This window comes from Meles meles, chromosome 12, assembly GCF_922984935.1.
Source record: "Meles meles chromosome 12, mMelMel3.1 paternal haplotype, whole genome shotgun sequence".
Classification (NCBI taxonomy): Eukaryota; Metazoa; Chordata; class Mammalia; order Carnivora; family Mustelidae; genus Meles; species Meles meles.
Window position 1 is genome coordinate 36,836,462 of NC_060077.1, and position 13,515 is coordinate 36,849,976.

Below are 13,515 nucleotides of genomic sequence, written 5' to 3' on the forward strand. Positions count from 1 at the left end.
CGCGGGGCGGCGAAGGGCGAGCCCGCGAAGAAGGGCCGCGGCCGACGAGGCCGTGGGCGAGGCCGGTGACCCAATAAAGCCTGCCGAGCCGCGGGAGGCCCCACCCGGGCCCGGTTCCGGGCACACGCAGCAGGGTCCCGGGCCGGCGGCAGCTCGCGCGCGCCTGTCGCAGCGCTCGGCGTGAGGGCGCCTCCGGCCGAGGGTGTGAGCGCGCGCCGCCGGGCCGGGCCGGGAGCGAGGGAGGCGGGAGGAGGGAGCACCGGCCGCCCGGGAGCCGCGCGGAGCGGCGGGGCGAGGCGAGGCGGGACGAGGCGGGGCGAGACCCGGGGCCCGCGACGCCCGCCCGCCCTTCGGCGTCCGGGAGCCGCTCCGCCCGCGGCCCAGGCCCGGGCCCTCGGCCCGCCCCGCGCGTGCCCGCGCGCGCGCGCCCCCGCCGGCCCGTCCCTCCTCCTTGCCGCCCCTCCCGCGCGCGCTCCCCGACTCCCCGGCTCGCGCCGCTCCATGTAGCCCCGGATCCCCGGGAGACCGAGGAGGAGGGGGCGACCACAAGATGGCGGGTACGTGGCCCCCTGTCCTCCGGGCGGCGGCGGCGGCGGCGCCTCCTCCCGCGCCCGCCCGCCAGCCGCCCGCGGCCGGCGCGGGGTCTTGGCGCGGGGAGGCGCCGCGGGACCGGGAGGGCGGGCGGCGGGGGCGGCGCGCCGGGTCCCGGGGGCGCTGACCGGGCCTTTCTTCTCTTCCCTCGGCGCAGACCTCTCGCTGCTCCAGGAGGACCTGCAGGAGGACGCGGACGGATGTGAGTGCGCCCGCCGCGCTGTCGCGGCTCCGGCGGCCCGCGGGGAGCGGCCGAGAAGGAAGGGCGGGCGGCGGCGGCCTGGGCCCGGCCGGCGGGGACCGGGCTCGGCGAGGCGTGGCCCTGGGCTGGCGGGGGCCGCGAGCTGGAGGGAGCTTTGCGCTTCGGGAAGGGAACGGCGCGCCCGGGTCGGCGGGCGGTGAGAGATGCCCTATCTGAAGCCCGAGCTCGGGCCCCGCTGTGTCGCCCACCCTAGCATCACCCCCCGGGTGCCTGTGGGCTCGGGGCCCGCTCGGCATCTGTTTCGGGAGGAGAAAGTGGCGTGGCTGAAATGTGAAATGGGCACTTGGGGTGTGCTTGTTCCCGGTGGGGGCCCTCCGCGGACCCCCACCTCTGCCTCTCCCCTCAGGAAGAGGCTCGGAGAAGGAAGGTGTGTTTTCTTAGAGTTGCTCGCAAGTATCACTCGGCGGCCAGCTGTAGGGGAGCCTGGTCCCGGTCCCGGTTCCGCCGCCTCGGGTCAGTTACCCGGGCTCTCACTGTGTGGAGACTACATACCTGTAATTTCCCTTTAGCCCGGAGCAGTTTTAGATTGCCTCGACACCCTCTGTGATTTGTGGATTACGGGAAGGTTAGAAGGTGTGGCCTTAGCAGGAGTTACTAGGTTTGGAGAGAGTATTTCTTTAATGCATGTACGTTCGCCAGTCACCCAGACCTCCCTAAATATTACAGTTTCAGCTTTTCTTTGAGAAAGGGAAGTTTTAAGAGAGTCGATCTTTTGTTTAAAAAAGCAAAAAAAAAAAAAAAAAAAACCCACACAAACTTTGACATTGTGTCCAGAATAGTGTCAGGAAGGAACTGATAATTTAGGAAGGAATTTGTTTATTTCGTGTGTGCTTTTCTAAGCATCAGAAGATAATTTGGAAATTGTTCTGCGTTGAAATGATAACCACGGTAGAATTTGTGGTGTATTTAGGGGAAAGCCTGCCCGAAGCTGAGATTTACTGTGGCTAATACTTAGGTAAGTAATTCAGAGATGGTTGCAGTCTGAAATTGCTCTTTTAAATACCGGGTCGTTAATCCTTAGCTTCGTCTAATGTGGTTTTCCTTGGCCAAATTAAGCTTAATTTTTAAATTCCTAGATGTTTTGAGTGAAGTAAGGGGGAATTTACTATTCAGAAGGGTTCTCTGAAAAGAGTAATTATTTTTAAAGCAAATGAACGATATGCAGAATTAACTTCTGTTAACTCGGGGTTGTTTATTTAAGTTAAAAAAAAAAACCCACAACTCTCTTAAAGGGAGCAGTGCTAATGTAGTGAAGGACAGCTTCTACATTTCGCCTGATGTCGTATGTTGTGCCTGCTAGCAAGTTTAAAATGTTATTCAAGGCAGCCATTGATTGCTTGCAGAATTAGGACTGAAAAGGTGGCTCTGATTGTTATCTCCAACAGGGGCTTCTCATTCCTGTAATTAGGTTCAAGACTTTATAAAAAGAAGAAACGTCATTCAGCAGGTGTTTAGGAATGTGTGAAGGAAGGACTTCTGCCTATTCTTTTATTTTCACTGAGATGCCATGCACATAAAGCATGAATTGTGGTGTGAGTTTCCTCATTGACCCTAAAGGAGCACAGTCTAGAGGGGAAAGCACACCTGTGAAGAACTCAACAATGGTTTATTCATAAGCCTCAAGACTTATGTGTACTGAGGATATAGCTCTGCAAAGGATGGTCACAGTCTATGCCCTCTAGTGGTTTACAAGCAGTTTTAGTTTAAGTGTGATAATGAGGATCTCAGAAGCAGTGAACCTCAGTAGTTAATAGACAAAACTCCGAAGCCAGATTGTTTTGTTCCAGTTTTGGTATTGTCACTTTGGACAGACTCATACAGGTCACTTAACCTCCAGATGCTGAAGTTCTGTCATTTGTAGATAGGCATAATAGGTATTGCCTGTTTAGAGTTGTTTAGAGCCTTAAGTAAATGAATGTACATAAAGCACTTAGAACAGTACTTGGTAAATAGTACTGTTATATGGTGGTGGTGCTTAGTAGTGAAGAGGAAGGGAAGCTTAACAGAGAGGGAAATACTGATGTTGAAAATTACACTACAGAATTAATGTAATTATAGATTCTGCTGATGCTTGCAATTAACTTATTAAAGGTTTAATTTAGGATAAAACAGACATCTGAGGCATAGTTTATTTGCATATTTATAAATTGGTTGAAGACTTTGTTAGGATAATTGGTTATTTTTTTTTTCAGTTGCTACGGTTTTCACAGGTACCTTTACCCGAATATTTAGGAACAAAGAATCTTTGAACATGTGGCCGGTTGAAAGAACCCTTGCTGTTTATTGTGAAGGGAGAAAGAATGAGGGGGAAATCTGGCTATGGTGCCTAGGTCAGGGGTGAGAGAAAATGAGAAAGCTTGTCACATCCTGGAGAGGGTAGAGGACCAGGGATGTCAGAAAGAATGGATCTTGGGCTACCCTTACAATGGGAACATTATCAAATGAGCCCGATTTTCTGTCTCAAGCAGTTCTGGTATGGAGGCCTGCTTCCGGAGTAGTTGTGTACCAGGTCCTGCTGCTTCAGCCAGTCTAGGTCTAAATCAGACCTTGTGATGGGAAGACATCACTTTCTGGCCAAACTCCAGAGTCTTGATTGTCTTTCCTAAATGCGGAACCTAGACAAAAAGAGAGTAAATATAATAGTACGGGTGATCTGTTGCTATGGAGACTAGGAGAGGACCTGGGTGTGGTCTGGATTTTGAAGCGAGGGGGGCATTGCCAGACCTTGATAAGAGTCTTAGGTCTTTTGTTTTGGTTTAAGTCTCAAAGTCTCTGTACAGAGCCCATAAAAAAGTGGGCAGAATGGGGAAAAGGTTGGCCAAGACTGACTTGGCTGATAGCCTTGAGAAAAAGAAATGAAATCCTAGTATGTGAAAAATGGTGCTTTGTATGTACATAGCAGAAGGTCATAAAGGTAAGTAAATGAAATGACTAGGTACTGTTAAGTTTGTCTTGGCTTAAAAGTGGTACTTTCCATACTGTACCGTGACACATACTTTGAATTTCAAAGTGAAAGAAAGCCAGTGACACCCATTTGAATAGGTATCTCAGCAGAGTGACTTCAGAGTCAGGGGAAATCCTGTTTCTTGAATAATGGGAGGCCACGCAAAATTACAGGTTGGCTTTCAAAGAGAGAGATTTTAAATTTCTATTATCAGTTTTCCAAAGATGCAGTTTAGATTTACATTTCATTTGCCAGATTTCTAACATAGGTGAGATAGGGCTTATAGTAATCTTCTGTAAGATTGGATGAGTTAGAAGGCTGTGGTATTCTGATAAGTCAGCTGACATGCAAGGGACTAAATTATTTTCTCAGGAAACGAAACTCCTTAACTACCAGTCAGAATTTTAAGGTAGGTCTCCGGTTCTAAATATTTATTGGAAATACTTTCTTTTCTTAAATCGCTTAGTTTACAGCATTGAGCAGCAGCCCAAGCCTGTTGTATAGGCAGTTTGTTTGAACCCATGCTTAAAATACTCTTGAGGATTAATCTAGCGTGCTGCGTGTGGTTTGATTTAACGGAGAGGTCATTCAGATGAAACTTGGGTGTAATATAGCTTATTTAGTGTTTGTGTTAACTTTTCTTTCAGCTGTAACTAGCGTGACGTCGAAGAGCCTTTGGAGCTATGCTACGTCATATGCCATATCACAGAATTGTTCATATTCGAAGCAAGTTTTGGAAAATTTCCACACTATATTCTTTTTCAGGTTTGAGGGCACTATTGGATTAGAGTGAATTAAGGATGGATCTGGGACTAACTGGGTATATTTGCTCGGACTATGCTTCCTTCAAAGAGTCTCTGGGCCCTCGAACTACTTTTGAAAACTAGTTTTGATGATTCTTAATGTCCTTGCCACCTAAGGGAAGTAAGGGGGAAAAAAGTAGGGCTGGGTATAGTAGCGGCCGGGGAATCAATTAAAAAGCTGTAGGAAGGTGCCCTTGAAAGTCATAATATTTAGAAGTGTTGTTAAATGGGGATTTGGAAGAGTGAGTCATGAGACTTGATAGCATATTTTGATTGCTACCAACAAGACTACACAGGAAAAGTCTTTATTTAGAGATAATATAATTAATATCCTAGAAAAGCATGTTTAAAATTGGTTTTAGTGGTACCCACATGTATATAGAATCAGTTAATGATGTGTTAGGTAACAATTCTCTGCAGAATTTTTTTTTCTTTTCTTTTTTTTAAATAAAAGGGGAAAACCCTTTTTTGTAAATATACACATCAGCTGCCTGGGCTTGTATCTGCATGACTTGGGGAAAAGATGAACAGCCCTTGCTGGGTGAAGTTGATTAAGTCTGCCACATTTGACCACTGGTTTATTATTTCTGGTACTTTCGCCTCAGTTCCTCATCTCATCAATACAAAGAATTTATATTTTAAACTATTCACTCCTCAGTTCACCTTTTATTTTGCTTTGGGATTTTTCTCTCTTGATGGCAAAGAATTTTTGCCATCAGCTACATGATGGAGTGGGCAGTCCCTAGGCTGAATTAAAGTGTTAATTTGCGGGGCACCTGGGTGGCTCAGTGGGTTAAAGCCTCTGCCTTCAGCTCAGGTCATGGTCTCAGGGTCCTGGGATTGAGCCCCGAATTGGGCTCTCTGCTCAGGAGGGAGCCTGCTTCCTCCCTCTTTCTCTGCCTGCCTCTCTGCCTACTTGTGATCTGTCAAATAAATAAAATCTTTAGAAAAAAAAAGTTTACTTTGCATTTAACTTGGATCTGAAAATAAACCTAATTTAATGTTTTGGGGGGAGGAGGAGGTGGTGGCATACCTGTGAGGTTTGGGCTAAGGTTAAAAGGCCTGTATTCCCTCTAAGTTCTGAAGCGGGCACTTCTGCACTGATCTTTCAGCTGGCAGGTCACCTAAGGTTCCCCTTCTCCAGATCCATCCTTCGATCCTCCTGACTGTTCAGTCAGGTGTTCTTAGCTCTTTACCGTCCCAGAGTTGGTAGGAGACTTGTTCTCTGGCCTACTTGGTGTCAGGTTGGTGTTTGAGCATTTATCATGCTGTGATTCTGGAACACATCTCAGTGTAGTTCTTTTTTTAAGATTTTATTTATTTACTTAAGAGTGTGCATGCACAAGTGGGCAGAGGGGGAGACGGAGAAGCAGACACGCTGCTCAGCGGGGAACCCCACGTGGGGCCTAGATCCTGGGATCATGACTTGAGTGAGCCACCCAGGTGTCCCAATCCCAGTCTAGTTCTGTGCAGAGGAAAGAGCACTTGGTTTTGTAACATTAGACCTACATTCAGATTCTGCCCATTGCTGTTTATTCACTTATTATCTTGAGCAGAGTACATTTTTCTCAGCTCTTCTCTGTCCTTAAAATGTTGATGGATGCTTGGAATGATTCCAGTTTTTGGCTGTTACAAATAAAGCTCTGGTGAGTATTCATGTACAAGTCTTTGTGTGGACACATACGGTCTTTCTCTTGGGTATGTACCTAGGAGTGGAATGGCTGTCTCCCTTTTTAAGGAACTGCCAAACTGTTTTCCAAAGTGGTTGTACCATTTTACACTCCCACCAGCGGTGTGTGAGCGTTCCCAGTGCTCCATACCCTTGCCAGCGTTTGGTGGGGGCAGTCTTCATTCTAGCCATCCTATTAAGTATGTATGGTGGTTTGGGTTGTTTTGTTTTGTTTGTATTTTTGTAGTTTGAATTTGCATTTCCTTAGTGACTAATAATGCTCATATTTTCCTGTGCTCATTTGCCATCTATATGTCTTTGACGAGGTGCCTGTTCAAATCTTTTGCCCATTCTTTCATTGGGTATTTGTTTTCTTATTAAGTTTTGGGAGTTCTTTATATATTCCAGGCACGAGTTCTTAGGTATGTGATTTGCAAATACTATCTTCTGTGTGTAACTTGTCTTATTTTTAACAGTGTCTTTAGAGGAGCAGAAGTTTTAAATTTTGAGGTTCAGTTTATTATTTTTTCACAAATGCCCTTTATCATGTTGAGAAACTTCCCTGAGTTTACTGAGAGCTTTTTTGAAATTAGGAGTGGATGTTGGATTTTGTCACATTCTTTTTCTACAACTATGGTTTCCTTTATTTTTTTAAAATATGAATTACATTGATTTTTTTTAACTGAATGCCATTAATTTTTTGAATGGGAAATTTCATTCAGATAAGATGACAGCAGATGAGTCATCATATCCCCGCTTACCCTCAGCTTTCATTTACCCACCTCTAACATCTGGGCTTTTGGGGGGAGTAGAGAGGTGGCAGCCAGAGTACTTTAATGACATCCCAGGTGTCATTTTATTTTAACTATAAATATTTCACAAGGCATATACCTGAAATATGTGTAATCTGTGAATGGAAGGGTATCTAAGATCCAGTAAATAATGTAACTAAGGTATAGTGAATAATGAAAGTTTGAATAATTAAATTCTTTTTTCTTTTCTTTTTTTTTTTTTTTTAAGATTTATTTACTTGAGAGAGGGCATGCGTGGGGGGCAGGGCAGAGGGAGAAGAGAGAAGCTCAAGCAGGCTCCACCTCCAAAATAGGGCTGGACAGGGGGCTGCATCTCAGGACCCTGAGATCATGACCTGAGCCGAAATCAAGAATCAGACTCTCAACTAAGCCACCCAGATACCCTAAATGATTGTTCTTTAGACATTGGCCTTGTTGGTACTACTGCAATAAAGCACATTTGAATAATTACTAAATTTACCTTCATATTGATCATCAGATTAAGAGAAGCAACATCTTGTTTATTTTTATCATGCTAAGCACATTTTGCCCTTGTGGGCTAGCCTTTCTGGTAGCAAAAAAATACTGGTGAACAGAAGTTGAGTTTTCTATTTTAAATTGGTTTGCCAGGGGGTTGGGGGTTTGTGTGAGCCTGCTGGTGGGTGTTAAGGAGGGCATGTATTGCATGGAGCACTAGGTGTGGTGTATAAACAATGAGTTTTGGAACACTAAAAAGAAATAAAAATAAATTGTTTGCCAATATCATCTAGATAATGACATAAACTTCTAAAATTATGAGCTATGCTATACCTCTAGTGAGCCAGTGATCCCAGAATTACTGAAATCAAGAGCTAGAGGGCAAATTATGTAATCGTCCTTTAAGCAGAAGAAAGTTTAATAAGCCCAAGGTCTCCCAGATAAGGATGGCAAGGTAGCTAGAATACAATTCAGATCTTGAAGTTGTTGATGTCCTTTTCATAGATCTCATCTAACATAGCTCTTTAATTGAAAAAGAGAGGTGGGAGAAATTTCTGGATTTCATTTTTTTAATTACCTTTATTGTCATACTGTGTGTTGGGCATTGTGCTATATAACCTTATAGTACTCCCCATGAGGTCTGTGGTAAGCACAAAGTTACAAAAGTGGTATCAGATGAGGCTTATCTGATGGTTAAATAATTTGCTCAGTCCCCTAACTTGAAAGTGTTAGGTTAATGACCCTCTGTGTGACACAGTCTTTCTTACTTTATTACCTTTGACTACTGTATTCTTCCTGCCTTCCAATTTGACTTCCCTTAATTTATCACTTACTTAGGTCATTAACCTCGTAAAGGTGCTGAAGGATACAAAGGTACTAACATGCTCTAAGTATTTGGTAGGTAAAATAATTTTTGTCCTGAGTTGCTCCTGTTTGTCATGGAAATGTTAGGAGCAAAATACACACTTTCCCTTTGTATTTAAAGCACTCATGTACGGGGAGACAGTCGTTGCAGTAAAAGTGGGATGGGATCTGATATATCTGATCATCGAGTGATCATTCTAAAATCTGAATTTATATTTAAACTAACTATACTATTTTAAATTTATAGTCAAAGTCAGACTTGATAAAAATCATTTTTACATTTAGTGTATTAACTTAGTGTTCGCTAGAAATAACGTCAAAACTTCAAATAAAATCAAGACTCCACTTAATGGAGTATTAGAGATTGGTGGTAATTTGGACCTGGATTAGCTCTAATTTTATATTTGGATTACCTATGGAGAAAAGGGTTACTGACCAACTTAGTAGGGGTAATAAGACTATGAGGAAAATGTTTACTCACTGAAGGGAACAAACAACACATCTATAATGTATAGGAAATCCACACTTGCAAGGGCTTTAGTGTGCTGCATATTCCTCTGGCAAATACTGTTTAGGAAGAGTGATCTTGGTAACTAATTTGACAGAAGGTAAACACACTGATGCCTCTTCTATTTATATGTAGACTTTAGGGAATTGTTTTTAGAATATTCACATAGAATGAACTTTAGGAAATTATTCTTGCTTAACTTCAATTAGGAGATTAAACATGCTATAGGATGCCTTTATATGTCCCAGTAAAGATCATTTCTGAGGATTTGGTGAACTTTTAATATTTATATTTAAAGGAAAGCTATCTGGTGAACATTGTCACAAAGTGCAAATTGAAACAACATACCTGTTGCTTGACACTACGGTCCCTCAGATCTGTTGTTTCTCTTAATCATTTTTTCCCCAAGCAATGGCTTAATTGCATTTCTGCTACATTCCTAGACCAGGGATTGGAAAGTCAGTGAAGGAACAGACTGTAAATATTTTAGGTTTTTTGGGCCACGTGGTCTCTGTTGCAGCTATTCAGGTCTGCCTGTGTAGGATTGAAAACAGCCCCAGACAGTACAGAAATGAATAAGCATAGCTGCCTGCTCTATGCACAAAAGCGGACTGGGGGCCAGTTTTACCTGCTGGCCATGATTTGCTACCCCTGCACTATACTGTTCAGTCCAAGGTCTGTAACATTTTTACTCTTTACCTATAATAGTACCCATCACACCATAGACCTTCAGCATATACGCGCTAAGGTGAGTCTTGGTTTTTCTGGCTAAGCTAAATATGGTCATAAAACCTTAATTGTAGTCAAATAGTGAAGTAATTTATTTTCAGAGTAAATGTGAAAAATTGATTTAATTGAATTAATTGAAAATTTTCAGACCCACACAGAAGTTGCTCAGGTGTTCTAGTTAATTCCCAAATTTCTTCACCTACCTTCAACTAGTGTTAACATTTTGCCAGACAGCTCTATTTTTTCTATACATTACACACACACACAATGTAATATATACATTGTTCTTAATCTTTTTTGCATCTTTTTTTTTAAGATTTTATTTATTTATTTGACAGATCACAAGCAGACAGAGACAGGCAGAGAGGAGGAAGCAGGCTCCCCGCTGAGCAGAGAGCCCGATGTGGGGCTCAGTCCCAGGACCCTGGGATCATGACCCAATCCGAAGGCAGAGGCTCAATGCACTGAGCCACCCAGGCGCCCCTTCTTTGCATCTTTTAAGAATAAGTTTAGAAATCAGACCCTTTAGCCAGATCTCCTAAGAGCAAGGCCATTCTCTCATAATCAGCCATCAGATTCACAAATTGTAACATTGATACAATTCAAATATGTAAGAAGTAGTCATTTTCAGATTTCACCAGTTGTTTGATAATGTTTTTTATGGCAGCCATTTTACCAGTCCAGCTCCAGCATTGCATTTAGTTGGAATGCCTCTTTGAAAGCCTTTATCTTTCATGATACTGATATTTTTGAAGAATCAATTTAGTTTTATATATTTCCTCATGATTTGATTAAGGTTTTGCACTTTTTTCTTTTGCCTTTTTTTTTTTAAACAGGAATACTATGTAAACAATTCTGTAATTTTCTCAGTGCTTCATCTCAAGAGGCACCTGATGTCAGTTATCCATTATTGGTGGTGGTAATTTTAACCACTTGATTAAGGTGATGTCTGCAAGATTTCTCCACCTAAAGATTCTGTTCTTTCCTTTTATAATTAGTAAGGGGAATAGTTGGACACTGAGGAAATACCTCATTCCCAAACAAACTTCTACCCATTAGTATTAGAATGTGTCTGTGATTCTTACTTGAATCCATTTATATTTACTGGTTGGCAGTCTGCTTTACAGAAGAGCATCCCCTTCCTCCCTATTCATTCGTTGGCTTATTTATTAAAGTATCGTCTTAAAGCCCATATCTTAAGGTAAGACTTATAAAAATGATTAAATCTCCAAGGTACATCTCATTTTCATTTTCTAAAAAGAATGTAACGAATTGGGAGACAAAATTTGGCTAATTTTATTGTGGTCTAAGTAGTATCGAGAGAAGACGCATTGTCTGTTTTTTGTGGGGTTTTTTTTTTTCCTATTTTGGAGGTTATTATTAGAGACTATATGGTGAATGAAAGGATGTTGTGTTGTGATCAAGCTTGAGGAAAGTCAGGTTCCAGAAATTAACCATTCTCTTTGGTGTGGTACCTCTCAGAGGCATTAATATGCTAATAAGCTTGTCACTATCTTAGTGGAGGATGAAGTACACTAGTCCCTTCAAGTATCCCTGTGGGCTACCTTTCACTAACATGTTAATTAATGTGCATTATTCAGGAGAAACATTAGACTTTTTTTTTTTTTTTTTAGGTAATAAAACGATAAACAGGACAGTCTATGCCTTCAGGGAATTTATCTGTGTTGGGACTGGGGGCAGGCAAAAGAAAATGAAAGAAAGAAAAACAACTCAAACACTGCTATTGCTGGCAGAATAAAAGCTAGGGCACCCAGACTGGGGAATTCAAAGGAGGAAGAGATCTTAATTAGAAGAGGAGGGGGCGCCTAGGTGGCTCAGTGGGTTAAGCAACTGCCTTTGGCTGGTGTCATGTTCCTGAGGCCCCAGGATCCCAGAGTTTCAGGATGGAGTCCTGCATCAGGCTCCCTGCTCAGTGGGGGGTCTGCTTCCTCTCTGACCCTATCCCCTTTCATGCTTGCTCGCTCTTTCTCAAATAAATAAAATCTTAGCGGGGCGCCTGGGTGGCTCAGTGGATTAAGCCGCTGCCTTCGGCTCAGGTCATGATCTCAGGGTCCTGGGATAGAGCCCCACATCGGGCTCTCTGCTCCGCAGGGAGCCTGCTTCCTCCTCCCTCTCTGTCTCTCTGCCTACTTGTGATCTCTCTCTCTCTCTCTCTCTGTCAAATAAATAAATAAATAAATCTTTAAAAAAAAAATCTTGGAAAAAGGAAACTGGTGTTTGTAAATAGGTAAGATTACACTGAGATGAGGGTGAAAGGGCAGAAGTGGGACAGATGTAATAAGGACATAGGACAGAAGGGTTGTGGGAATTGTGACTGGAAATAGGCTCCTGTATGGTTGTGCAAGAGAGGGAAAGAGGCTGTGCCAAATCATGGAGTCCCTTGAATTACAGCATGAGAAAGTTAGTCCCTTAACCCTGGCTGACTGGGAGTTTTGGGGTGGGGGAGGGAAGGGGGAGGAAGGGCAGGGAGTGTATTGAACAGAGTAGAGCTTGAGGAAGATAGAAGTGGTTGTGATGTGTAAACTGGGATAGAATGAGAGGAGACGAAGTCGGTGATGGAGGGTCATGGTCTTCAAAGTTATTCACTGTATACTTCCTAAAATAGTTTCAAAAACACTGTTTCATGCATTTTTAAGTTTATAGTTATTTTTTTAAACAAAACTTATAAATGTGACTGTTACAAAGTTTAAAGAAAAATCTACATAGCTAGGGCACCTGGGTGGCTCAGTGGTTTAAGCGTCTGCCTTCAGCTCAGGTCATGATCTCACGGTCCTGGCATTGAGCCCCGCATCAGGCTCTCTGCTCGGCAGGGAGCCTGCTTCCCCCTCTTTCTCTGCCCCCCTCTCTGCCTGCTTGTGATTTGTCTGTCAAGTAAATAAATAGAATCTTTAAAAAAAAAAATCTACATAGCATAGCACTTTGATGACTTTTGTCATCCATTTTCAAGAATAAACTTTTAAGTTGGGAATGTTAGCCTGTTCTTTTTATCTTGATCTCTTTACATTTCCTACACAATTTTACTGAATAGGTATCTCAACAGAATGGATGGGGCTTTTTTAAAAGTTTTTTTTTTTTTAAGCTTTTTTGTTTTTGTTTTTGAGAGAGAGCACGAGCACAGGGAGAGAGAGAGCTAGAGGGAGAAGCAGACTCCCCTGCTCAGTGGGGAGCCTGAAGCATGAGCCAAAGTCACTTAACCAACTGGGCCATCCAGGTCCCCTGCTTAGGGCTTTTTAAAAAGTGATGTATGGGTTGCCTGGGTGGCTCAGATGTTAAGCGTCTGCCTTAGGCTCAGGTCATGATCTTAGGGTCCTGGGATGCAGTTCTGCATCAGGCTCCCTGCTTGGTAGGAAGCCTGCCTCTCCTTCTCCCACTCCTCCTCCTTGTGTTCCCTCTCTTGCTGTCTCTTTCCCTCTCTCTGTCAAATAAATAAAATTGTAAAAAATAAATAAAAATAAGTGGTGTGTGTCTTCATGATGAATATAGTTTGCCAGAATGAGACAATATTTAGCATCCATTTCTACCTTTTATTTTAAGACCTGTGTGCACTGAGAAATTTTGTTGATACAAATAAGTTGATGGAAATGGTTTTGTTAGCAGCACTAATTTCCTTGAATTTCTTTGAACTTATGTGCTAAAATTTTTAAAAACATGTTTTTAATGAGCAATCAGCCTTTCCAATTTTTTGAAAGCAAAGAATTGAAACATATCTGACTTGTAAATGTCTTTGTTACAGTCTTTAGAGAGTTGATCTCTTAACAATTCCAGTAGTATCTCCGTGGGTCTGTTTGTTTGACAGTGGAGGTTTTTCCAGCCTTGGGGCAGTGTAACATGGTGGTCTTGGAGCTGAGAGAGATGT

At 43.0% G+C, this 13,515-nt stretch overlaps 1 protein-coding gene across 2 annotated transcripts in view; it reads left to right on the forward strand.

Annotated features, from left to right (window-relative positions):
• Positions 1-213: 213 nt before the first annotated feature.
• The window catches only part of PPP4R1 (protein phosphatase 4 regulatory subunit 1), a 60,863-nt gene continuing 47,561 nt past the window's right edge, over positions 214-13,515 (forward strand). Inside the window, exons 1-2 of one of the 2 annotated variants that reach the window (XM_046024865.1) lie at positions 214-557; positions 749-793. In XM_046024865.1, coding sequence (XP_045880821.1) covers positions 551-557; positions 749-793 — 52 coding nt within the window. In that variant the 5' untranslated portion in view covers positions 214-550. The remainder of the gene's footprint in view (positions 558-748; positions 794-13,515) is intronic. The other variant, XM_046024864.1, reaches the window with a different exon arrangement.